Genomic DNA, 26,775 nt, shown 5'->3' on the forward strand with positions numbered 1-26,775 from the left:
TAGATAAGAATACAGACACTTGCTCGGATGATAGGAAACTTGCAGAGTTTCTGGACCACATAAAATTGCCTGAATTGACGGAGTCCGCAGCAGAAGAGTTAGATAGGCCAATTGAAGAATGGGAGATCAAGCAGGTGATTTCATCTCTCAAAAACAATAAAAGCCCAGGTCCAGATGGATATATTAATGAATTTTACAGGACATTCAAAGATTTGCTATCACTGTTGTTACTAAAGGCATACTGTCATGCACTTGAATCAAAAATTATGGCACCATCCTGGAATGAGGCAACTATAGTGGTGATCCATCAGGAGGGTAAAGATCCCACTGAATGTCAATCCTACAGACCAATATCACTGCTGAATGGGGACTTGCGTATATTAACGGCAGTCTTGGCCAGGCGAGTTAATCAGATAATCACTCAGATAATCCGCCCTGACCAGACTGGATTCATCACTGGGAGATATTACAGAGATAATGTACGCCGCTTACTAAATATAATATCCCATCAGCAAGATAAGAAATTAGAATCAGTAATTATATCCTTAGATGCCCAAAAGGCATTCGGCCGTGTATCATGGCAGTATTTATTTCAAACATTAAAGCGATTTCGATTCGGCCCTAACCTTATAACTTGGATACAAACATTGTACTCGTCACCACAGGCTGCTGTCAAAGTTAATGGCTGTAGATCTGAGAGATTCACTTTGGAACGTGGATGCAGACAAGGCTGTTCTTTATCACCTTTACTATTTGCTATTAGTATCGAACCATTGGCCCAACTCATCAGAGATGATGATATAAAAGGAATTGTAATTAATGGAGAGGAACACAAATTATCGCTTTATGCTGATGATGTAATTCTGTATTTGACAAAACCTGCATTAACGATCCCACATTTAAAAAGACAAATTTCCAAGTTTGGGTTTTATTCAGGATACAAGGTAAATGTGGAGAAAACTATGGATATAAATGGCACGATCCCACATAGTGTAAAGCTTCAGAGTAGTTTTAGATGGCCCATGGAAGGTATTAAATATCTAGGTATATACAGTGGGGCAAAAAAGTATTGACTGACTAAAAAAGTATTTAGTCAGTCACCAATTGTGCAAGTTCTCCCACTTAAAAAGATGAGAGGCCTGTAATTTTCATCATAGGTCCACTTCAACTATAAGAGACAAAATGAGAAAAAAAAAATCCAGAAAATCACATTGTCTGATTTTTAAATAATTTATTTGCAAATTATGGTGGAAAATAAGTGTTTGGCCAATAACAAAAGTTCATCTCAATACTTTGTTATATACCCTTTGTTGGCAATGACAGAGGTCAAACGTTTTCTGTAAGTCTTCACAAGGTTTTCACACACTGTTGCTGGTATTTTGGCCCATTCCTCCATGCAGATCTCCTCTAGAGCAGTGATGTTTTGGGGCTGTCGCTGGGCAACACGGACTTTCAACTCCCTCCAAAGATTTTCTATGGGGTTGAGATCTGGAGACTGGCTAGGCCACTCCAGGACCTTGAAATGCTTCTTACGAAGCCACTCCTTCGTTGCCCGGGCGGTGTGTTTGGAATCATTGTCATGCTGAAAGACCCAGCCACGTTTCATCTTCAATGCCCTTGCTGATGGAAGGAGGTTTTCACTCAAAATCTCATGATACATGGCCCCATTCATTCTTTCCTTTACACGGATCAGTCGTCCTGGTCCCTTTGCAGAAAAACAGCCCCAAAGCATGATGTTTCCACCCCCATGCTTCACAGTAGGTATGGTGTTCTTTGGATGCAACGCAGCGTTCTTTCTCCTCCAAACACAAGTTGAGTTTTTACCAAAAAGTTCTATTTTGGTTTCATCTGACCATATGACATTCTCCCAGTCCTCTTCTGGATCATCCAAATGCTCTCTAGCAAACTTCAGACGGGCCTGGACATGTACTGGCTTAAGCAGGGGGACACGTCTGGCACTGCAGGATTTGAGTCCCCGGCGGCGTAGTGTGTTACTGATGGTAGCCTTTGTTATTTTGGTCCCAGCTCTCTGCAGGTCATTCACTAGGTCCCCCCGTGTGGTTCTGGGATTTTTGCTCACCGTTCTTGTGATCATTTTGACCCCACGGGGTGAGATCTTGCGTGGAGCCCCAGATCGAGGGAAATTATCAGTGGTCTTGTATGTCTTCCATTTTCTAATAATTGCTCCCACAGTTGATTTCTTCACACCAAGCTGCTTACCTATTGCAGATTCAGTCTTCCCAGCCTGGTGCAGGTCTACAATTTTGTTTCTGGTGTCCTTTGACAGCTCTTTGGTCTTGGCCATAGTGGAGTTTGGAGTGTGACTGTTTGAGGTTGTGGACAGGTGTCTTTTATACTGATAACGAGTTCAAACAGGTGCCATTAATACAGGTAACGAGGGGAGGACAGAGGAGCCTCTTAAAGAAGTTGTTACAGGTCTGTGAGAGCCAGAAATCTTGCTTGTTTGTAGGTGACCAAATACTTATTTTACTGAGGAATTTACCAATTAATTCATTAAAAATCCTACAATGTGATTTCCTGGATTCTTTCCCCCCATTCTGTCTCTCATAGTTGAAGTGTACCTATGATGAAAATTCCAGGCCTCTCTCATCTTTTTAAGTGGGAGAACTTGCACAATTGGTGGCTGACTAAATACTTTTTTGCCCCACTGTACATTCCCCCGTCTCTGCAGAATCTGTTCGATGCTAATTATAGTAAAATAATTCAGAGCATTAATAACAATCTAGAACGGTGGTCTATGCTCCCCCTGTCTCAGCTAGGGCACATTGAAAGTATCCGCATGAACATTCTGCCCAGATTACTTTTTACTTGTTTCAAATGATACCTATAGAAATTCCAAAATCTACATTCGATAATTTGGAGAAAATGTTGTCAAGATTTATATGGCAAAAAAGCGCCCTAGAATTCGACTTAAAACCCTCCAGTTATCTAAATCAAACGGCGGCCTTAAACTTCCCAATCATCTAAAATATTATTTCTGGGCTGCACAAATGAAACCGATGATAGCGTGGCTTCAGAACAACAGGTACACGTTGGCTTAACATAGAAAAAGATCTATGCTCGCTAAAGTCTCTGCAAGACCTACCCTTCCTGGATGTTCCCATAAAGGAAATGGCAACTTGGACTAAGAACACTCTTAAAATTTGGATTAAAATACAGTCAACTTTTGGATTACCGACACAAATATCACCATGAATCAGCATTGGATCTATGAAGAGCTTCACACCTAATAATTTGGACATCGGCTTTAGAAGGTGGTCAGGGTATGGCTTGGTATATCTGCACCAGTTATTCAGTTTTGGTAATCTAAGAACATTCGAGCAGTTGAGAAATGATTATGGTCTCCCTAAGACAGATTTCTACCGATATTTGCAACTTAGAACATTTCTGACAGGGCACAAGGAATGGGGAAAACTCATAAAAACTTCTCCTATCGAACAGTTCCTAATAGAAATACAAACAGGAAATAGAGATGGAAAAATGATTAGTAGATTCTACAATATATTTTTATCCATGAATACACAAAACTCCTTACAAATGAAGCAGAGGTGGGAGGCAGAAATGGATATGGTTATATCACAGGAAGTCTGGGAGGAGGCGTGTAGTGAGGCACACCTGGTCACAAGTTCAAATACATGGAGGGAGTTTAAGTGGAAAATAATTGTTAGATTTTTCATGACTCCAGAAATAGTATCTAGAATGAACCAGGCACATTCCAGCTCATGCTGGAGGAATTGTGGGGCACATAGCGCCAATCATACCCATATATTCTGGTTATGTCTGAAACTAAAGACATTCTGGGGAGAGGTTTTTGATTCTCTTAAAGAGGTTTTCCAACAGGACATACCTCAAGATCCTACTGTGGCTCTATTAGGAGTAATTCCTAAAGGATTGAATGGGAGGTCCAAGAAATATCTCTTAAATATATTTATTAAATATATAAATGGGGATAGATTAGGGATAAACTTAGCTCATGTTTTAAGTCGTTCAAATTCTGTAAAGCTGCTTTGCGACAATGTTTATTGTTAAAAGCGCTGTACAAATGATTTGATTTGAAATATATTACTTACAGCTGCACTGAAGTGCATAACTATTAGATGGTTGAAACCAAACACCCCCCCCACCCCACCCCCATATAACACATGGATCCAGAAGGTTTGGGACCTCTATCAGATGGAGCACATTACATATTTATTAAGGCTCCAAAAGCCCATCTTTACTAAGCGGTGGAGTCCTGTTGTACCTTTATTAATACAGTAAGACTGGTTAGCCTCCCCCCTTACCACCTCTTTTACATAATCCACACAGTGCCTTAGTGTTTTAGTGTAAGTTCTGTGGGTTCCTGACTGCTTACTTGTATGTGTGCTTGTGGATATGAATGTCTGAATATGTATATTTGATTTAATATATTTAATGTATTTAATTGGGAGTGGATATTTGTTTTTGTTTTGTTTGTCTTATTTGCTTGTAATCTTAATTTGGATATCATGTGTACAATTGTCATCTACAGCTGGATAGAGAAAAGTATACATACTGGAAAGCTGTCATTGAAAACCCAATAAAAAATAAGTTTAAAAAAAACCCCAAAACTGTCAGCATGCCGGATTTTAAGTTGATGAACTTTCTTTTTTTCCCGCTGATTTGGCTTTCAAAAGAACATTCCACATTGGCTGTTGAAGGCAGAATCCTATCCTATAGAGCAGAGGTCACTAACAGGCGGACCGCGGTCCGGGTCCGGACCCAGAAGCTGTCCCATACGGACCCGAACCTACAACCAAAACAGAAGGTTATGATTTAAAACCTGACGGGTCGCTTCTATTTTATCCCGGCGCAGCTTTTGTAGTCTTTACGGTAGTGGTTTAGTGGATGAGGAAACGCACAGACTAATTACATGCGAGTTAAGCCATTCCACGTGATACCACTCAGCCAATCAAGTCTGCAGCATTCCAGGCGGTAATTGCGACTCTACAGTGCAGACAGATGAGAGAGTTAGAGGCAAGTTACACATGAAAAGACGGTAGAAAGAAAAAGAAAGATAGCGATACATGTAGAAAACAAAGGGAGAGATACAGACGACTGAGCCGGAGAAAGTTGAGGAAAAAGACGAGTGAGACGGAGAAAGGGAGAGAAAAATAAGGAACAAATGGCGCTCTCCAGGGGCAGCATGGTGGTGTAGTGGTTAGCACTGTCGCCTCACAGCAAGAAGGTCCGGGTTCGAGCCCCGTGGCCGGCGAGGGCCTTTCTGTGTGGAGTTTGCATGTTCTCCCCGTGTCCGCGTGGGTTTCCTCCGGGTGCTCCGGTTTCCCCCACAGTCCAAAGACATGCAGGTTAGGTTAACTGGTGACTCTAAATTGAGCGTAGGTGTGAATGTGAGTGTGAATGGTTGTCTGTGTCTATGTGTCAGCCCTGTGATGACCTGGCGACTTGTCCAGGGTGAACCCCGCCTTTCGCCCGTAGTCAGCTGGGATAGGCTCCAGCTTGCCTGCGACCCTGTACAACAGGATAAAGCGGCTAGAGATAATGAGAGTGACAACTGAACTGATTCTAATATTAAAAGTCTAATTCAAAACTTTTATCATTGAAAAACATTTGATGTTTTGATATGCAAGTACTGTGTATTATCAAGTATTATTATGTATTATCTATTAATAGTGTGTGTGTGTGTGTGTGTGTGTGTGTGTGTGTGTGTGTGTGTGTGAACATGTGTAGAGAGAGACATTAAATGTCCTCATTACATTCATCATCAGATGAGTCTGAATGGTCCATGAAAAATGGTCTTCGTGACCTGAGGCTTCCAGCAGGCTGTAAGTTGATAGCTGGGGCGGATCAACTTCTTTCCAATCGCGTGAACGTTTCTAAACAGCAGCTCCATCCTCTCCAGCTCAGCCGACTTCATGACAGCCAGGGACTGAAAGCAATGCTGTCCTGGAGTGACCAGCCGTCTTCGCCTGTTTTGATGTTATAGTACCGATGTGTGCATTTGACTTTTCGTGGTCCTTTATAGTTTCGAGTTTAAAATTACTGGTGCCTGTTTTTGCCAGACTTTCTACAGTCTTCGCAGTACAGGGTATTTTTGGTTTTGCTATGAATCAGAAACACTTTAATTGCCAGGTGTGCGAACACACACGAGGAACATGACTCCGGTACCACTTAGCTTTCATAGTACAACACAGATAAAAGCGTACACACAAAACGAACGAACAAACAAACAAAAACACGGGAATGGTGCAATAGTAGGGAATAATAGGAAATACAGAGAGAGAGTGTAACTGCAGTGATCTTCAGGGGAAGATTGTTGCTCCAGCAACGACCTTGAGGCAGTGCTGGCTGGGAGAGCCGATGATAAGATTGGAATTTGTTTAGGCTTGAAACGGGTAGATGTGGCAGGCTACCCCGCTCGTCCATTCTGCTCACTAAAATGATCCATATCTCTCTGCAAAGCCATCAACTTCTCCAATATGGAATCCACCGAGCGGCTCAAGTTTTTAAATAGCCACAGTCTGAGTGCCGACAGCTCTGCCCACCGCTTCAATCATGTCGGGCAGCTTTATGGGGCTTTGAACAGCTGTCACCGTTTTCTGATTTCCTCGATACACCAGGGCAATGCCTAGTCCAATCAGCAAAAGTCATGTGATCATGGTTCCGAATAGGTAAATATCCTCAATGTCCTCCACAGAAAGAACTGCCAGGCACACGACACAACATGACACTTCTCCCAAGCGTCCATCATATATCCAGCTGCGAACGTTCCGGCAGGACAGGCTGGTTCCCCCGAACCCAGGCTTCTCGTCGAGAAGATTGTGTCAATTGCGTGAAGAGACCAGTTTATCAAATCCATGAATTTTGATTTGAAGAACAATGCAGAAAGGGTCTCTCAGACAAGACGAGTCAGCAGAGCAGAAGCAGGAAAGCTCACGGGAGGAGAGGCAGAGCAATGCGAGATGAGGGGAAAAAAACACCTCCGCATTATGCTCCTATCAGGAGCACTATATGGAAACATTTAAAAAACCTCAGCGCAGCAGCTTTCCGTGAAAGCACGAAGAAGAATTAACACAACAGTTACACAAAACATAGAAAGTACGAGAGAGCAAAGTCCCGAGGCAGCCGTCCGCGGCGCCATCTTAGATGGCGATGTTTTTGTGTGTAGGTGTAACGGATGCCAGATTGTTAATGTATCTCAGTTCCATAGGCTACATGGTTCGGGGATCTTTTGTCCTCAATCTCGCCCAAACTTCCATTTGTCATTGAACTGTCTTATCTTCCTATTAGCGTCCAGCTCTGAGGCCCCCGCGGTCCGAACCTCGGTCATTTTTAAGAGCTGAAAATACATTTGTACGCTAAATATTCAACTGGATAAAAAATAAAGAATCACATTAAAACCTCTCTGTAAAAAGTGCATTGTTAATGACGTTAAATGTTGATTCTGTCTTCTGTGTCTGTTTGGTGCGCGCGGCTCTGAGACCAAGAACACAAAAGCGAATGAGTGCGTGACTCGGGGGAGGAACGCAGTGCAGGAGACATGGGGTTTCCATGGTAACCATCAGCGCACTTTCATCAAGCTGTTAAATTTACATTTTCGGAGCAGCGCAGTTGTAGCCTTCCTGCCTTATTTGTGATTTAAAAATAAATCATTCGATAAGCCAAAGCAATAGAGTGGAAAGTTTCAACTTATGTTTGCCTTGGATAACTTTGCCTAAAACATGGTGGTGTGTACTGATTTTTTTCCCAGACTGTTTTTGTGTGTCGGTGTAACGGATGCCAGATTGTTAATGTATCTCAGTTCCATAGGCTACATGGTTAGAGGATCTTTTGTCCTCATTGCTTGGGCCAGATCAAACCATTAAACAAGCTTAAACTATTCTTACTCTTGCCACATACAGGATTTTTTTTTTTCAAAACTGATGATATTCAGTTCAAACACCAGGGCTCGACATTAGCACTTGCCCGATGGCCCGCCAGTGTTTTTTACGTCTTTCGGGCCACTAAATTTGGCCAAACAGTGGCCCTGGCGGGCCAGTACGTTTTCGATACAAATTAAATTTTATTACTCATATTTTACCCAGAATTGTGAAGAAATTGTTCGTAAAATGCACCTTTTCGATACGAGGTCCGCTGTCTTTGTTTACGTCACACTTTGCTCCGCGGCAGGAGTGTGTCGTCTTCGTGCATCGTCGAGACGTTCGGCGCTGTTCAGAAGCGTCATTTTGGTCGCGCGCCAGATCAAGGAGAGAAGGGCTGAGTTTACCAAAGTCTCAGATGACCATCGGGACACACTTAGTGACACCATGGCAGCAGGATGTGCACGCATTCAGGGCTCGACATTAACGGTTGTCTGCTTGTCCGGGACAAGTGAGACTTTATGTCGGACAAGTTCATCGTCTCTGTTACTTGTCCGATCGGACAAGTGCCAAAATACGCCGATATTCGGGTTACATATCAAATTTATCAGTTTATTCACATGATTTCCGAAGCATCTCACTCGCCATATTGTTTTGATGAATCCCCAGATGTTTCTATTCGGAAAGAGCGATGTGCGCATGCGCAGTATTCCACTTGCGAAACCGGCCAATACCGCTTCGTGTATTTGAGCTGAAAAGTAAACGGTCGTTTATGATTGGTTTTAATCGTGTCATACACGTGGATTTGTTGACATTTCTGTTGGCGGGATCATTATTCAGCTGTATATTTACGTTGAGTGTGTGGTAAATTCCAAATCTCTGAATTGTTGTTGACGGTGTTCATTATATAGCCGAGCGTGTGGCGGGGTGTGCTGGGCTTGGACTGTGCGCCTGCATGCGTGTGGATTGACGGAGTGAGGTAGGAGTGGGGAAAGTTATCAAGGAAATACCAAGCTGTCAAAGGGCTGCTAATTAGGTTACCGGCTGTATTAATTAACTAATTAGTAATGGGAGCTTAGGGATTTGAAACGGGGCTCGATAATTTAGATATAATTATGGATTATTTGAAATTATCTTTTTTTGACCATTAAATACCATACAGGAGCCACACTGAATAATTAAACAATTAATCAGTGGAGGATATATATTCAAAATTAATAATTTAAAAATGAAAATATAATTTTAATTTTCTGGTTTTCAATTTCTCAAAATAAATTAATGATTGATGGAGTCCAATTGATGGAGCAGAACTCAAGGGCTGATAGATGAAGATGAATAGAAACTTTATTTGTATCCATTCATCTGTGAGTCAGTAGAGGTGTGGAGGTTTTCATAAGATATATTATCTTGTCATTTGATAACTAGATTTCAGTGTATAATAATCAGTGATTTACAGTATTAATCAGTCAATTTTGTTGTCAGTTGTTTTTATTTATAGCATTATTTGTTTCTCTTGTCCAAACTAGTGATATCTCAAGTCATAAATTTTATGATAATGTTAGTTTTTGTGATATTTGTTGCTGAACTGCAGAGTGCTGATCTGTGTATATATAATGGTTAGTGTTTCTGGATCTCATAGTATACTTATTTTGTTCTTAAAATTTTATGTTCATAATTTCTACTCTATTGGGATATATTGCTTCTGAACTTCAGCAGAATAATTGGTGAATTATGGTATCAGTCAGTCTGTTTTACTATATTTTTGAACTTTTGCCTCAGTATATCAAGTATTGATTACTTTTGATTCATAGATATTATGCATATGTTGTGAATTTGGAAACAAATGCCGTAAAGATTGGGTTACAAATAGTTTTGTGGGGTTTTTTTTCTCAAATATTTCTTCGGACAAGTCAACTTCACATTCGGACAAGTAAATTTCCTTTCAACTTGCCCGACAGGACAAGCGGTTTCAAAAGTTAACGTAGAGCCCTGGCATTTTAGACGAGAGTGTGGAAGAGGAAAGCTATTGCACTAAACTATAAACCTTAAATTGACTTTATTGCTATTTCAGTGCAGTGCACATTTTCAGAAGCAAAACGTTTTATATATTTATTTCAATTTGATTTGACTGTTTTTGAGTCCATTGCTGGTAATTTGGACAGAGTTACTGTTTTTTGTCAGTATTGTTTTCAGGTACAAAATCAAAATATAAGTTGTGATAATCTTGAGAAGGCTCTTTTTAATTTTAGGGGGGGGTCATTATTTATGGGAGGGTCATGAAAAAGTGACACTACTTTGTACGGAGATGAGGAGATTATTGCCTCCTACAATGATGTGGCTTGGGGATATTCTGCAAAAATTTTCAGCCTCACTGTGCTCAGCAACAACATGTACCCCTAAAGTCTACTTTTCTAGCCAAAAATCAATGACATAGTGTATTATGAACTGTATGAAATGTGGTGGTCTGAATGCGGGTACCGAGCGCATTAGGGCCACCACATTTTCCATTTGGGCCAGTAACTTTTCAATTCCACTGGCCCAATGGGCCACCAGTGGTAAATGCTTAATGTCTAGGCCTGAACACTATTAAAAGTAACTTCAGGAATAGATCTCTTGTGTGATGTGTAATTCACCCTCTCATTGAAATATGGCGGAAATGTTTGGGCGCGCGCTTTGCGCATCACGGACCTCGGTGATTTTAAAATGCTGCTCCGGCCCTGATCATCTCTGCCCCTTTTTCCCTGAGCAGCAGGGTTTGAAACTCCAGCTATGTGCCGCAACATAGTGCGCTTGTCAGTCGTCAGCAACTTTGTTGCTTTGTTCATTAGCCGCAGGTTACCGCATCACTGATTTTATCTGAGACATTAACGAACGTTCTAAACAATTCTAACATGTCAGAATGTTTATGCAGGTGCTCATGGGAGTTGTAGGCACGTAATATTGCATTGCAATGCGTTTATTATATCAGATGCCTTCAGAGAAAACTACAATTAAAATATATTGTCATACCACAGAATAAACCACCCACCAAAGTGGCTAGTGGGACTAAAGTCATTACCCGCCAAAGCCCAATTTTACCCGCATTTGGCGGGTGGGCGGGTGCTAATGTAAAGCCCTGGTTCTGAATAATAAAGTTAATTTTCCACACTCATTGTAGGAGCCAAACTTTTAATTTAAACTTGCTTTGGTTTAGAGATTCATATTTTTTGCTTTCGATTTACTGGCACTCAGCTTGGAACTTTTATTTTGACGGAGCCTTAGGTCACCTGTTCAGGTAGAAGATGGTGCCTTCCGTGTGCTCAGTCGAGTCTCAGTTAGACAATGGAAGATGCTGGAGACCAGTAGTTGTGGGGTTTTATTTATTTAGTTATTTAAACCGCTTCAAAGCTATGCTTGAACAATTAGACTTAAAAGAGAACTGAAGTCATTTTTAAACTTGCTTTATTTCTTAACGTGTTATTCAGTTACATTTTCGGTTTTAGTAACCTTATATCGTGACTCGTATTGGCAACTAATTGCAATTAAATATTATACTTATCGGCCTATTCGGTTTTTGTAGGCCGTGATGTGGTTCGTTTTAGGTAAACAAAGCAAACATTTAAAACGAAACAACTCTTTATTCCTTTCAGAAAACTGAAAGATGGGTTCTCGGTATGGCCATGGGTGCGTTCATTCCCCAGAAGAACCGCCTCCTTCCATTCTGCCATCAACTGATCGTGTTCAAATAATGCTGTGGAGAAATCACTGATCTTGATTTTATCCAGTCTCCGGCTGTGACGTGACCCTCGTGATTACTGATAGACTGTCTCAGTGTCACCTGCGAATAAACAATCACGTTTTAGAAAAGAAATGAAAAAAACATCCACTTTCAAAGCCGCTTCATAGTAACGAGGACCCTGATAGAAATGTAGTGGAGTAAAAAGTACGATATTTGTCTTTCAAATGTAGTGAAGTTAGTCATAAGTTTCCAAAAAAAAAATACTCAAGTAAAGTACCGATACTCAAAAAGTGGACTTCAGTACAGAACTCAAGTAAATGTACTTCATTACTGTCCACCTCTGGAGATAAGCGCGTAACAACTAAACAGCATCCAAAGTGTTTTGACTTTGTTAGACCACTACACTCATCATCTTTAAAGTCAGTATTAAATCTGTTGATGAAGTGTGTGTCATTGTGTCTCTGCAGGTTGAAGCGGTGTGGTGTCTCAGATGAAGGCTGTGCTGCTCTGAGTTCAGCTCTGAGATCAAACCCCTCACACCTGAGAGACCTGGATCTGTCCGGTAATAATCTGGGAGACTCAGGAGTGAAGCGTCTCTGTGCTGTACTGGAGAATCCTCACTGTAAACTGGAGACACTGAGGTAAGATCATCTCTCTGAGAGTCACATGACCTGCTCCTCAGTAAGACCCATTCTCTAATAGTGAGACTGAAGCAGAGGTTTTAGCTTCATCATCAGTGTCCTGAGGAGGAAGATTGTTTCTGTTCACTGCACACTGATGATTTGTCACAGAGTCTTTGGGTCAGATGGACGTATGTGAGAAGCTGCAGCACAAAACGGGACTTGATCCGACTGCGATGTGTCTGAACTCACTGTGAAATTTACTACAACACTGTAACGAATCCCACAAACTGCACCTGAGGGTTCCAGTTCCGCCATAGAGAAGATGGCAGCGTAGTTTACGAGCTCCCTGAAGGTTTTTGAAATAACCCCCCAAAACTCTACTTGATCAACTCAAGTGCGTGTTTTGCTTCACGATGGAGAGAGGGGTTACAGCTAGAAGTAGGACAACTACAAATACGATGGAAAGCATGTCCGAAATAAGATGAGATAAACGAAGCCAAAACCCCCTTGGACTGGACCTACATGGTGATGATGGCTCTGAAGCTAGCCTGCAAAGTATCCTCAAAGAAATACGGGAGTTCAGAAGAGACAACCGGGCACAGCTATCAGACATTAAAAAAGTTAGAGAGCAAACGACAGACTAGATGAAGCGGCACGCCGACAGACACGCCGACGACTTTATTGGGCACCTCAAGGACGCCGGCGCCCAGGCAGACAGTGTATGCGTTGGCGCGACACGGTCACTATAGACCTTCAACAATCCCCAACATATGAGGAGGCTATGGTGGCGTCGCAGGACAGGAAAAGTTGGCGGTCGTTTGTGTTGGCGCTATGTGGGTCTACCCACGACAGCAGCAGTAAGTAAGTAAGAAAGATGAAGCGGAGGAGAGAATCGAAGAAACCGAGATGGTACTTCAGGTAGCATCAACGTTAATTAAGATGCTAGCACAGCGCCAAGCTAATCTGGAGGCTAAGCTAATTGACCAGGAGGGTCGAGCGCAGAGAGATAACGTAAGGATCTATGGGATAGCGGAGAATAAAGAGGGCAGCGATATGGCTGGTTTTCTTGACAACTTATTGAAAAACGCGCTCGACCTCCCCCATGATCGGGACCTCGGAATTGAACGAGCCCATCGAGCTCTGCAACCGAAGCCCAACAATCGGGCTCGATCCCGGTCTATTGTGGTTAAATTTGGGAGCTACCGGACGATGTTTTGTTCTACGTTTGTTCGCTGGGAGAGATTTGTTTAGCGCACTGGTTTGGCATGGTGAAAAGTAGTGAGGAAGAGGGAGGTTATGTTTTGGATTATAGATTTAAAGATCTACGAACATTGCGGGATGTCAGAATTGTTTCGTTTAATGAGAAGGGGATTACAAGTCCAGCCAAGAGAAGCAAAATACTCTCGAAAAGGAAAATGCTCAAGTGGTGTTCCTACAAGAGACGCATCTCACATCATTAGAACATGAAAAATTAAAGAGAATGGGATATTCAAGGGTTTACTATTCATCCTATAAATCCGGCCGTAGGAGAGGTGTTGCAATTTTAATACCAAAGAATATACCATTTGAACATCTTTCAGAAGTAACGGATAAGGAAGGGAGGGATATAATCGTCTCAGGCAAAGTAGATGGAGTTATAATAACATTGTGTAATGTTTCTGTACCTCCTGGAAGTCATTTTGCTTTTTATAGAAAGATGTTTGACTTAATGCTACAGGCCACAGGAATTGTTCTATGTGGTGGAGATTGGAATATCCATCTTGACCCTACAATAGATTCATCTATAGACCAAGCTGCTACATCACTACACAAGAAAATCAATGTCTCAATGTCCGAGCTGGGCATATTAGATCTACGGAGAAATTTTTACCCTACAGCTCGTGATTACACTTTTTACTCATGTCCCCATGACACATCTTCAAGAATAGAGGATTTTTTTGTGTTCCAGAAAGACCGCCATAGAATACGTAGTTGTGATATTGGGTGTATTGATATTTCTGATCCTGCTCCTCTGGCTTGTACTGTTCATATTAGTGATAATCCAGGAAGATCACAGTGGAGACTAAACAGCAGGATTCTAAACAACCCAAAATTTACATCCCAAAGGAGAAAAGAAATTAAAGTGTTTCTGGAAGAAAATGATAGAGGGGAAGTCGACCCGAGTATAGTATGGGATATCATGAAGGCGGTAGTTAGAGGTAAAATTATATCCTTCTGCGCTCATGAAAAAACTCCTGGCAAGAAAGCTACAAAACAACAAGTGGATAACACAATCTACAAAATAAGAGATCCAAATTCTAAAAATATACAATACAGTCCAAGTGAAATACAAAACATCTTTAAAGACTGCTATCAATCGTTACATACACAACCTGAATTAGCAGGAGAACAGCAGATTGGTGAATTTCTCAACTCTCTTAATCTACCTGCAGCTTCAGAGGAACACAATCGGATCTTAACAGCAGCAATAACTGAGGCAGAACTTCACAGCGCCATCTCCAGATTGAAAGCAAACAAATCCCCAGGTCCTGACGGTCTCCCTTCAGAGCGGTATAAAGCCCTGCGAATTGAATTAATGCCAAGTCTTCTTCGGGCTTGCAATACAACTTTAGTGGATTTAAAAATGCCTCCTGAAGGAGGCGGTCATTTCTGTTCTCCCTAAAGAGGGAAAGGATAAATTAGAATGTGCATCGTTTCGACCCATTTCGGTGTTAAACGTTGATTATAAATGATATACAGCCATCCTGGCCAAAAGGCTGGAAAAAAATCCTCCCTCGGATTATACATAATGACCAGACTGGGTTTGTCTCGCAAAGACAAGCTCAGGAGAACATCAGGCGGTCCCTGCACATACTGCATTACATCCAACAAAATCATCTCGAAGCCCTCAGAATTAGCTCGGACGCAGAGAAAGCCTTCGACTCAGTCAGCTGCATTTTCCTATAAAAGGCCCTTAAAAGATTTGGCTTACATGAAAATTTCATTCAGGGTGTGTGTACACTTTATGACAAACCATCAGCCCGGATAAAAATAACCGGTTCTCTCTCAGACGCTATTATACTACAGCGTGGAGCGAGACGGGGCTGTCCACTCTCCCCTTTACTTTCTGCACTTTCTATAGAGCCTTTAGCACAGTGGCTGAGACAGACAGAAGATAGCAAAGGCGTAACCATTAAGGGGGATGATCACAAGGTGGCGCTATATGCTGACGGTGTTTTGATATTTTTAACGAGCCCATCTAGTTCATTTGTCAAATTAATGGACCTTTTAGAAAGATTTGGTGAGTTTGCAGGATATAGACCCCTTTGCATGTTTGTAAACAAACCGACCGTTGCTAGGATGCGCGCGCAGCCTGGACTCAGAAACCATGGCGCTGCCCATAGACCGGCATTATGAGCTGTCAGATTATGCAAAACAATTGTCGTTACAAGATCAAGAATGCTGCATAAATAAGTTAACTCTAACAAGTGGACATCGCCTACCGGATCCGTATTTCATTAAAGAGTGGATGGGCAATGTTAGTAAGTTCCCTGGTATACAATGGCCAGATATATACTCGCACCTTATTGACAAGACTTCAGTGTACACCCACGAAAAACTTCGTGCCTACAAGTCTTTAGACGCATATGATTATGTTATGTGCGGGCATGTACAACTTGATTAACAATGGGACATTCATATTCATTTTGTTTTAATCAAATTATGCCAGTGATGTGATGGCAATGTGGCTTTAGCTACAACAGCAAATCCCAACACTAAACAGCAATTTGCAGGAGGTGATGGCATGAAAGGAATGATAGTGTAAAGAGTGCAGCTAAGAGAAATCAGAGCTGCGTAAAAAGCGAGAGGCAGAGAGCAGAAATGAAACTGAACGGGGCGGGAGCTAGGTTAGAGCAGTCAGTGTAAGTTGGCATTTAGAGCGAGGGCACGCAATTTTACCTTTCCATCCTTGCTTTAAAATTGTGATTTTCGGCATACACAAATAATGATGGCACAAAATCTGGACTGCTTGAGTCAAGCGAGACCTCTCCTACAAACAAAACTGCATGCAAAGCTAAGTTAACATGCTAACAATATTCATTACATTGTGTAACTATGACCCAGCTAATCAGACAAACGTTACCAAAGTATTTTGCTACATCAATAAACGAAGACTAGAAAGAATAAAAAAGAAAGATTTAATAAATAGCCTGATCTTACCTGTGATGAAGTGGGCGCTGCAAACCCGCGCATTTTTGATGGTGCTTTCATCCCAGTCTACACGTTTGATGGCTTGTAGTCATAGACGTCGGCGATTTTTTTTTTTTTTTTTTTTTTTTTGAATGGGTGAGATCCTGCTGGAATTCTGAACATTTTAACCCCATCACTGCTACGATTCTGACACCCGACAACAGTCAGTCTGACCGTCGCTGAGTCTTTTTTGAGTCCAGGCTGCGCGCGCAATTTCCTCTTACGTATGAATGACGTTTACTGCGAAGGGGTCTATAAATTGAACATACAAAACACTCAGATTCTGACTTTTAAATCCATACCTCCTAAACACCTTAAAGAGAAATATCATCTTAATTGGGACCAGAACTCGTTAAAACACTTAGGGATATATAAACATACCAAAAGAAATCGCATCAATAATAAAGATAAATTCTGAGCCTCTTTGAACAAAAATGAAAGAAGACGTACAAAAGTGGAACTCGATCTCTTTCCTCAGCCTCAGTCCTAGAATAGACAGTGTAAAAATGAATATACTTCCAAGATCTCTCTCTTTATTTCAAGCACTTCCTGTAGAAATTTCCTTCAGATGGTTTTCAGAACTGAATAAAATCATCTCCAGATTCATATGGCAGGGTCAGAAACCCAGGGTCAAATTTAAAACCCTACAACTTCCAAAGGGGGGAGGGGGGATGGCATTACCTCATTTTAAAGAATATTATTTGGCAGCTCAGGTTAAACCTCTGATCGATATATGTAGCTCGGCATCTCATGCAAGATGGAAAGATCTAGAACTCTCTATCACATCAACTATTCTTTTGTTGACTTGTTGATATTCTGACAGTTGAAAGTTTGTGTTAGTGAGTTTTCTTTCAGTCTGTCTATCTGCGATGAACAGGGTTGCCAGATCTGTGTAACAGAAGCAGCCCAGTGAACAAGCAGTATTAAACCCATGCAGTTTTCCTCCGTAGTTCTTTCACTAAGATCCTAAAGTGGTCTTGAATTATTACTAATTTCCAGAGGTGGACAAAGAACCCGACTTCATTACTTGAGTCAAAGTACAGATCCCACTGGTCAAATGTGACTCCGATACAAGTGAAAGTTCTCCAGTCAAACTTTTACTTAAGTTAAAGTAGTGAAGTACTTGCTTTTAAAAATACTTAAGTATTAAAAGTACATTTTCTGTCAACGCACTGTTGTATTATTGTCACAGCGCTTATAATACCTCATGCCTCTGAAGCGACCGACTGGATTATTTTGTGAATTCACAAAATGAACACATGCTGTGCATCATGGTGGTTTAACGTTAAGCTAGCTAGTCAGTGACGCTCCACCTGACATGCTAGCAAACGCTTTTCAAACTCGAAATCATATTGGGTCACTAATGTTACTAGAAAAGAGAGATTTCTACATGCTGTTTATTTGGCAAGATTATGCTAAAACATATTTCTGAAAGGACTTCAGATAAGTTAACGTTATTCATGTTAGCGTAACTCTGTTTTTACATGCTAACTAACAGTGTCCAAGTTAACTAGCTATGAGTTAACATTAGCTGTGGACAAGGCTACGGCAACTTGGCGGGAAAATCCATAGAAAGTCATTTGACTAACCAGACTGCATAGCTATTGCAACATTATCGCTCGCTCTAAAAGCACAGACAACTTCACTGCAAGCTTTCTCTTGGAATAAAACGCTTACAGACCTCAATATGCTTCCGCAGGTCGGACAGCGAGTTTTTGTAGGCCGTGATGTGGTTCGTTTTAGATAAACAAAGCAAACATTTAAAACGAAACAACTCTTTATTCCTTTCAGAAAACTGAAAGATGGGTTCTCGGTATGGCCATGGGTGCGTTCATTCCCCAGAAGAACCGCCTCCTTCCATTCTGCCATCAACTGATCGTGTTCAAATAATGCTGTGGAGAAATCACTGAACTTGATTTTATCCAGTCTCCGGCTGTGACGTGACCCTCGTGATTACTGATAGACTGTCTCAGTGTCACCTGCGAATAAACAATCACGTTTTAGAAAAGAAATGAAAAAAACATCCACTTTCAAAGCCGCTTCATAGTAACGAGTAACGAGGACCCTGATAGAAATGTAGTGGAGTAAAAAGTACGATATTTGTCTTTCAAATGTAGTGAAGTTAGTCATAAGTTTCCAAAAAAAATACTTAAGTAAAGTACCGATACTCAAAAAGTGGACTTCAGTACAGAACTCAAGTAAATGTACTTCATTACTGTCCACCTCTGGAGATAAGCGCGTAACAACTAAACAGCATCCAAAGTGTTTTGACTTTGTTAGACCACTACACTCATCATCTTTAAAGTCAGTATTAAATCTGTTGATGAAGTGTGTGTCATTGTGTCTCTGCAGGTTGGGGCGGTGTGGTGTCTCAGATGAAGGCTGTGCTGCTCTGAGTTCAGCTCTGAGATCAAACCCCTCACACCTGAGAGACCTGGATCTGTCCGATAATAATCTGGGAGACTCAGGAGTGAAGCGTCTCTGTGCTGGACTGGAGAATCCTCACTGTAAACTGGAGACACTGTGGTAAGATCATCTCTCTGAGAGTCACATGACCTGCTCCTCAGTAAGACCCATTCTCTAATAGTGAGACTGAAGCAGAGGTTTTAGCTTCATCATCAGTGTCCTGAGGAGGAAGATTGTTTCTGTTCACTGCACACTGATGATTTGTCACAGAGTCTTTGGGTCAGATGGACGTATGTGAGAAGCTGCAGCACAAAACGGGACTTGATCCGACTGCGATGTGTCTGAACTCACTGTGAAATTTACTACAACACTGTAACGAATCCCACAAACTGCACCTGAGACTCAAACTAACTGCCCTCTGTGTGAGCAGCAGTGACATGGTGGGAATGATCTCGGGAATACAAAATTTGAAAACTAAAATGAGACATTAATGCCAAAGAATTGATTAAAAGCCAATTTTTTTTAAATAAAAAAAAATATTAAAGAAAAATTAAATGGAGCCGTCCATAGTAACCGTCTTTCTGTCGATTTTTGAATAATTCAAATAATGTAATATAGTAATAAATATAGCCGCAAGCAGCGATCATCGGGATCCAAGCAATAAGGGGCCAAGTGAGACCACACCCGATTTTAAATTTCTTACTTAAGAGGTTCTTAAAGCGAGACGGCCTTTCGATTTCATAAAATCGGTGAAACTTAGTTGCGTCTGAAATGTGGTGATTGTGATATCTGTTTATTTCTGTAATATCTCACAAAATATCAGGCCATTCTGTGGCTGGGAAGTTATTTAATTTGAGGGGATTAAAGCAAATAATGGGCATGAAATCGCTCGCTTCACGCAGTCAAGCAGACAGAGGAAGTCCGTGTGCGCATGCGCAAGTTTACCTTCTTCTTCTTTTGGGTTTTATGGCAGCTGGCATCCACAGTGTTGCATTACTGCCATCTACAGGTTTCCCTTTGAGCGTGCACTGACAGTTCCATCATTCTGTCGCTAAACGAACAGCTGATCACACCGAGGTGCTCGCTGAGCGCCCATATTTATTAGTTTGGTCCTGCGTTTCCTTTCCTTCATATATAACATAACGTCTTTTTCTTCTCGCTTTCCGTTACTGTAGTCGCTCTTTCACGTTTCATTCGCACACTCACGTCCTCCGTTTTTCTCTCCTGTTTCAAATTTGTATACCACAATGCCTTGCGTGAACGGGGAAAGCCCACCATGTGAAGGTATCTTGAATTGAGTCATGGTGAAGCAGGAAAAAATAGCGGAGAATTTAGGGCCATGTGGCTAAAGGCACTCTACCTTTAAGATATTACAATATTTCAGTTTTAGCGCCCCCTGTGGACAAAACGCGATGGTTAATAATGAAAATCGAGACGACTGCAGTCAGTACTATCTCTCTGAAACGATCAAACATTTAGATTCTACCAGCAGATTGCGCTCCATCCAAAAGCTGAAATATGCAGGCATCACAGAGCCATGTAATCGGCACGGTGGTGTAGCGGTTAGCGCTGTCGCCTCACAGCAAGAAGGTTGTGGGTTCGAGCCCCGTGGCTGGCGAGGGCCTTTCTGTGCGGAGTTTGCATGTTCTCCCCGTGTCTGCGTGGGTTTCCTCGGGGTGCTCCGGTTTCCCCCACAGTCCAAAGACATGCGGTAGGTTAATATGGGACGGCCTTGAGCGAGGCACCGAAATCCCAGCTGCTCCCCGGGCGCTGTTAGCATGGTGTGATGAATAAAGTTGTTTTCTTTCTTAATTTACCCATAATTTTTTTTTCCTGTGTGTGCGTGCGCGTGCGTGCTCGCTGATTTGTTCACTTGTGTGCATGTGTTCGCTGCTTCAGATGGGTGTTAAATGCAGACGAGAAATTTCGCTGTGTAACTTCTATAAGTTTATCTGTAGATGTTTACTGAATTGGGCTCACAATCACTCGTGTACACTTGTGCCGCTCGTCAAACACAAAGCTTAAACATGGCCACATAAACAAATCCACAGTTAGGATTACGCCATGTGAAAGGCCCCGATAAACCAAGTTTGGTGCCTGTGTGCGTTACAGTTTTCTGTCCACTTACTTTTAGGAGATTATTATTATTATTATAAGAAAACCAACAGGGTTCCTACAGTTTTGCTCCATGGGCCCCTAGTAATATAGTAATAAAAGGATAAAGTAGTAAATATTCTCTCAGGACGTCTCCGTCTCGCTGCTCTGAACAGGGTTGCCAGATCTACGTTACAGAGGCAGCTCAGTGGATCAGCAGGATTAAACCCATGCAGTTTTCCTCAGTAGTGCTTTCACTAAAATCATCTCCTATTCCACATTTAGTCATAAATACAGACTGTCTGTGAGTAAACCCACTGACTCCGTTCCATTCATACAGTAACCCAGAGCTAAAGTGGAGAACAGGATCAATAGGTGTGTGAGAGGAGATCACAGGGCACGACCACTACGCTCTGTTTTATTCTACAGATATGATTAACATCAGGTTCACAAACGTCACCAATCCATGGGAAAACACACACACACACACACACACAAACACACACACACACACACAGAGAACTGTAAAGAAGAAGAATTCTTTTCTGAAATTAAAACTCTACCTGAAATAGCAATTCCTTGCAACAAATATTGCCACGTGAGGTTGATGAGGTTCCCGACACACAATCCAGTTAAGCACTCACAGAAAGTTCAATGAAATGAGATGGTGGTTTATTCCATTAAGACAATTCCGGTTTACTTTACGGTCGCGAACAAAGGATCAAAAAGGGAAACTAAAGTAAAGCTCTGTTAGTTTAGTCGGTTATTCCAATGCATTCGGCTTATTGCGGTCGGAAAACTATTCCGCCTCGTCATCTACCTTACCCCTGATTCAAAGGACTAATTAAAGCTTGCAGTTACGCGCCACACCGGCACGTCAAGGGGAGTGGCTACATACCACATGACAGGTAAGACAATCAGGTAAGTATCTAACATAATTCTAACATAATTCCTTTTACAGGTTACCAAACTAAATCATATAGAAACAACAAATACTAAGTCATACAGCAACCTAAATATGGCTCCTACACTACCATACATTGAAAAATGCACCAATTTGAACATAACAGGTGATTTAAAAATCTATATTTCACTACTTGTGTTTGCAGAAACATTTTTGAAGCCTTTGACATGACCTGGTTTTCTGCGTTCATTAATAATAAAACATGGTCTAATCTTCATCCAAGTCAGAAGAGTCGACAAACCCATTCTGTCTAAAGAAAACACACTCGCACTTGTTCTTGTCAGTCCTGAATAAACCATTTAAACATCCACACTCTGGGTTTTAAAGTGTGTGACCCTCTCTGATAACGACTTCTCCAAAAGCTAATGAGAGTCCGACCCTGTTCTATAAAATACACACACAGTCTGATTACTGACCGTCTGATCTTCTCAGGAAAGAGCTGTTCATGTGAACTCTGATTAAAGAGAGATTTTGTAGAGATGTGTGAAGCAGGAAAACGTGACTAAAACAGCGTTTGTAAAGAGCGAGTGTGTGTGACTCGGTCCACAGGAAGATAAATTGTCTCCAAACAGAGCAGATTCAGTGCTGTTGCTCCTCTGCCTAAGATCGAGGCATCCTGCAAAAATCACTCCAAGAGCACAGCATGGAATACGGAAGGAGGAGAAAGAGAAAGCAAAGGAGAGCAGAACAGCTGCAGAAATCTCTAGAACTCACTAAAGTCTCTGTTCATGTGTCCACTGGAAGAAACAACACTGAACAATAAAACTGTTCTAAATTACAGAGAAAGTCTGTTTAACAAAACCAATGAAAATCATTTCCATCCAACACTAATCAGGTATTCTTCTACAGACTGAACGATTATGGAGCGATATTCTCTCTCTCTCTCACACACACACACACACACGCCTCGAATTTAAAGACGCGAAGCGAATCTTGATGATCATAAACTGAGACAGTGAAGTGTGTGTCATTGTGTCTCTGCAGGTTGGGGCGGTGTGGTGTCTCAGATGAAGGCTGTGCTGCTCTCGCTTCAGCTCTGAGATCAAACCCCTCACACCTGAGACACCTGAGTCTGTCTGGGAATGAAATCGGAGACTCAGGAGAGAATCTGCTCTCTGCTCTTAAGGATGATGAACATTACAAACTACAGACACTGAGGTGAGTAATGACTTTTTTAGTTCAATGTTGGGGAAGAAGAAAAATCTTTTAACCTCGTTATCATTTTTGTTTAATTTCAGTAAAGATCACATGACCAGGCCATGAAATGAAACCAGTTTTAGAAATTTTCACTGTGTTCTATTTAATCAGATGTGGGTTTTTTTTCCTTCTCACAATTACCTTTAATGTTGTTTAGTGGTCAAGTCAACTTTATTGTCAAATATGCTCTACATGCTCGACATACAGCACAGATGAAATATCAGTCCTCTCTGACCCACGGTGCAAACAGGCAATGCAATAAATAAAAATAGAATAATTGAAAAAACAAACAAACAATATAAACAGTATAAACACTCTAGATAGGAACTAGACATAGACTAAACACTCAAACAATATAAACAGTATAAATAAACAGTATAAACACTAGATAAGAACAAGACAGACTAAACACTCAGACAATATAAACACTCTAGATATGAACTAGACATAGACTAAACACTCATATATACACATTATATATATATATACACACACACACACACACACATAAATTGGTTCAAATAACCAAACAGTCAAGGGCACTTGAGGTGTAGCACAGGGATGAGAATTTTCTGCAGAATTCCGAGTTTTTCCCACTGAAAATGTCATTTTTGTGAAACGTGTAAATCCGTTGAGAACTTTTTTTTTTTGGGGGGGGGGGTCGGCAAGAGGCTTGTGGTGGCACAAGCAGGCAGGACCGACCGCCCGCAGCATTTGTTGCGAGTGCAGGGAAAGGCCTACCGGCATTCTAATAACGTGTTTGGCTCCACTCGTATGTAAAACGCATCACACATCTCTAAGCATTTTCATCTCCCATCTGTTCAGCATTGTCTCTGGTCTAGGAAACACACGTACAAACCGGTTATTTCTAGCGTCGAAGTTTATTTAGTTCTAGCATTTTTATAACACAAAACAGTTTTCAGTAACTCGTCACGCGAACTCCACACACTTCCTGTTTGTTGTGAGAAACCGAGGGACTGTACCATTGGCTTGTTATGGAGGGGTTTCGCGGGTGTTTGGTAGAACGGACTATTTTAACGGGGGTGCTTTACTGGTGTTGGGGAAACATGTATTTTACTGTGCACTGAAGGGTTTTTGGTTAATGAAAATTATTTTGGATGTTTGTATATTTTGTGTTTGTTTCTTTAAATTGTTATTTTGTATTTAGGATGTTATTATTTAGTTGATTGATTAATTTTGCAATTTGGGCTCAAGTGTGGGCGGGGCTGCGGGGATGTAAGCTCTGCAGTAGCTCCAGAGCCTCAGTTGTGGTTGGAGCGTCTTGTTTGAAGGTGCTGTGGTTTGGCTGACTAAGGCTACGTTCACGCTGCAGGCTGAAGTGACTCAAATCCGATCTTTTCGCCCATATGTGACCTGTATCCGATCTTTTATTGACAATATGAACGACACAGATCCGATTTTTTCAAATCCGACCCAGGCCGTTTGGATATGTGGTGCTAATTCCGATTCCTATCCGCTCTTTTCATATGCGACTTCAGTCTGAACCGCCAGGTCGCATTCATCCGACTTACACGTCATCAACAAGCCACAAACGTCACTATTCTGCGCTGAAGTAGGCGGCGGGTCTCTCAAAAAAAGTTACAACAACATGGCGCATAATCACGGGCGCAGATAGAGGGTGGGACGGGTGGGATTTGTCCCACCCAGATTTAAATTAACTTCGCTCGGTCCCCCCCACTTATAGGGAGGAAAAAACGTCTATGCTGTCTTTCTTTGCATAAGGCAAACCTCACGGAAAAATCAAAAGACTAATTACCATTCGGTTTATTGAGGTGCACAGCAGTGTATACATAGTTGCAACAACTCACATAAAACAAAGACTGATATTCGGTTGGTTGAGCTGCGCAGACTGCACAGGTTGCGAGCTCGAGCTTGGTTGCTATGGTAACCCACAACAAGTTTGACAGGCATATCGGGGTTGGGGTTGGTTTGCTGGCAGCTTTGTTCCCCCCCAGTTCAAAAAACGTATCTGCGCCCCTGCGCATGACATCAATGCGAGGGACGCTTCGGGCTGTGAAGGTTCTGAATCTTCTCAATGGAAGGACGCAGAGGTTAGGGAGCTGATTTCCATTTGGGGGGATGCAGCTATTCAAGCTAGATTGGATGGGTCATACCGCAACCGGGCGGTTTTACTTCCGTAAACACTGGCCATGCTCACTGCGTGTGACGTCGTCGTATCCTGCAATGCGCATGCGGAACACTTTTAGGTCGCTTTTCGTTCATACTGAGGATCACATACAAGTCGCATATATTTGTTAATGTGAACGACCTCACAAAAAAATCGGAATTGAGCATTAAGCCTTGCAGTGTGAACGTAGCGTAATAGTTTTGTTCAGGGTCTTTTTTGATTTACTCTGGCAAACTTGAAGCCTCTTTATTTTTGTTTTCTTATTTTGTTTGTGGGGCGGCACGGTGGTGTAGTGGTTAGCGCTGTCGCCTCACAGGTCTGGGTTCGAGCCCCGGGGCCGGCGAGGGCCTTTCTGTGTGGCGTTTGCATGTTCTCCCCGTGTCCGCGTGGGTTTCCTCCGGGTGCTCCGGTTTCCCCCACAGTCCAAAGACATGCAGGTTAGGTTAACTGGTGACTCTAAATTGACCGTAGGTGTGAATGTGAGTGTGAATGGTTGTCTGTGTCTATGTGTCAGCCCTGTGATGACCTGGCGACTTGTCCAGGGTGAACCCCGCCTTTCGCCCATAGTCAGCTGGGATAGGATCCAGCTTGCCTGCGACCCTGTAGAAGGATAAAGCGGCTACAGATAATGAGATGAGATGAGATTTTGTTTGTATAGTTTTCTTTTTGGCAGTTTGAACCTTTGGTTGGTGCACTGTAAATATTTGCACTATTTTAAGAAAAGTTTTGAAAATAGAAAAAATATATTTTTGGAGGAAGAAGTTTTCCGGCTCTCTGTCTGCTCCACTGCCGTCCATCCTTGCAACAAGTTTATAAACGTTTTAAACCATCATTGAATTTGAAATCATATATATAATGTATGTGTGGGAAAGGGAGATTGTGAATTGGGCAGATGCCCCCTAGACCGGCCAGGCATTTCAGAGTTTTTTTAAATGTCCCATTCTCATCCCTGATAGCAGATAAACATGAAACAAGCAGTGTAAACAAACTAGCAGCTGTTAAGGTGAGGTAGTGCGGAATAGTGCAAATGAGCGAGGTAAAGTGAGATGTGCGGTCCCTGAGTTCAGTGTGTTAATGAACGATGAGGTGTGTGTGTGTTGGGGGGGGCTGTGAGGGTGACATGTCAGATGCTGAAGGGGGGGCAGGGGGGTGTGCGGGCAGAATCTGTGGCAGGGGGCAGAGGGGGGAGGAGGGGCAGAACAGGGAGGGAGTTGAGCCTCCTGACCGCCTGGTGAAAGAAACTGTTCTTGAGCCTGCTGGTTTTGGCCCGGAGACTCCTCAGTCTCCTCCCCGACGGCAGCAGGCTGAAGAGGCTGTGAGATGGGTGGGTGGGGTCACCTGCAATCCTGATGGCTTTGCGGGTGAGGCGGGAGTTATAAATATCCATTAGAGAAGGGAGAGAGACACCAATGATCATTAAAGTGTTGATTTAAAATGACTCTGAAAGCAGAAGACAGGGAGTCAGTCCGAGTCTCCAAAATGTCCCGTCTGAGTGCATGAGAGTGATTGTAAATGAGCCCCTCGTCTCCTTGTGA

At 42.1% G+C, this 26,775-nt stretch overlaps 1 protein-coding gene across 11 annotated transcripts in view; it reads left to right on the top strand.

Annotated features, from left to right (window-relative positions):
* LOC132882239 (NACHT, LRR and PYD domains-containing protein 12-like) overlaps positions 1-26,775 on the top strand; it is a 1,431,284-nt gene that overhangs the window by 67,248 nt on the left and 1,337,261 nt on the right. For all 11 annotated transcript variants that reach the window (XR_009654134.1, XM_060915509.1, XM_060915503.1 and 8 more), the window contains 2 exons: positions 12,045-12,218; positions 18,783-18,956. Coding sequence is in view for 10 of the 11 variants with exons in the window: in XM_060915509.1 (XP_060771492.1) it covers positions 12,045-12,218; positions 18,783-18,956 (348 nt within the window). In the remaining variant the exon portion in view is untranslated. The remainder of the gene's footprint in view (positions 1-12,044; positions 12,219-18,782; positions 18,957-26,775) is intronic.

This window comes from Neoarius graeffei, chromosome 2, assembly GCF_027579695.1.
Source record: "Neoarius graeffei isolate fNeoGra1 chromosome 2, fNeoGra1.pri, whole genome shotgun sequence".
In the NCBI taxonomy this organism is placed as follows: Eukaryota; Metazoa; Chordata; class Actinopteri; order Siluriformes; family Ariidae; genus Neoarius; species Neoarius graeffei.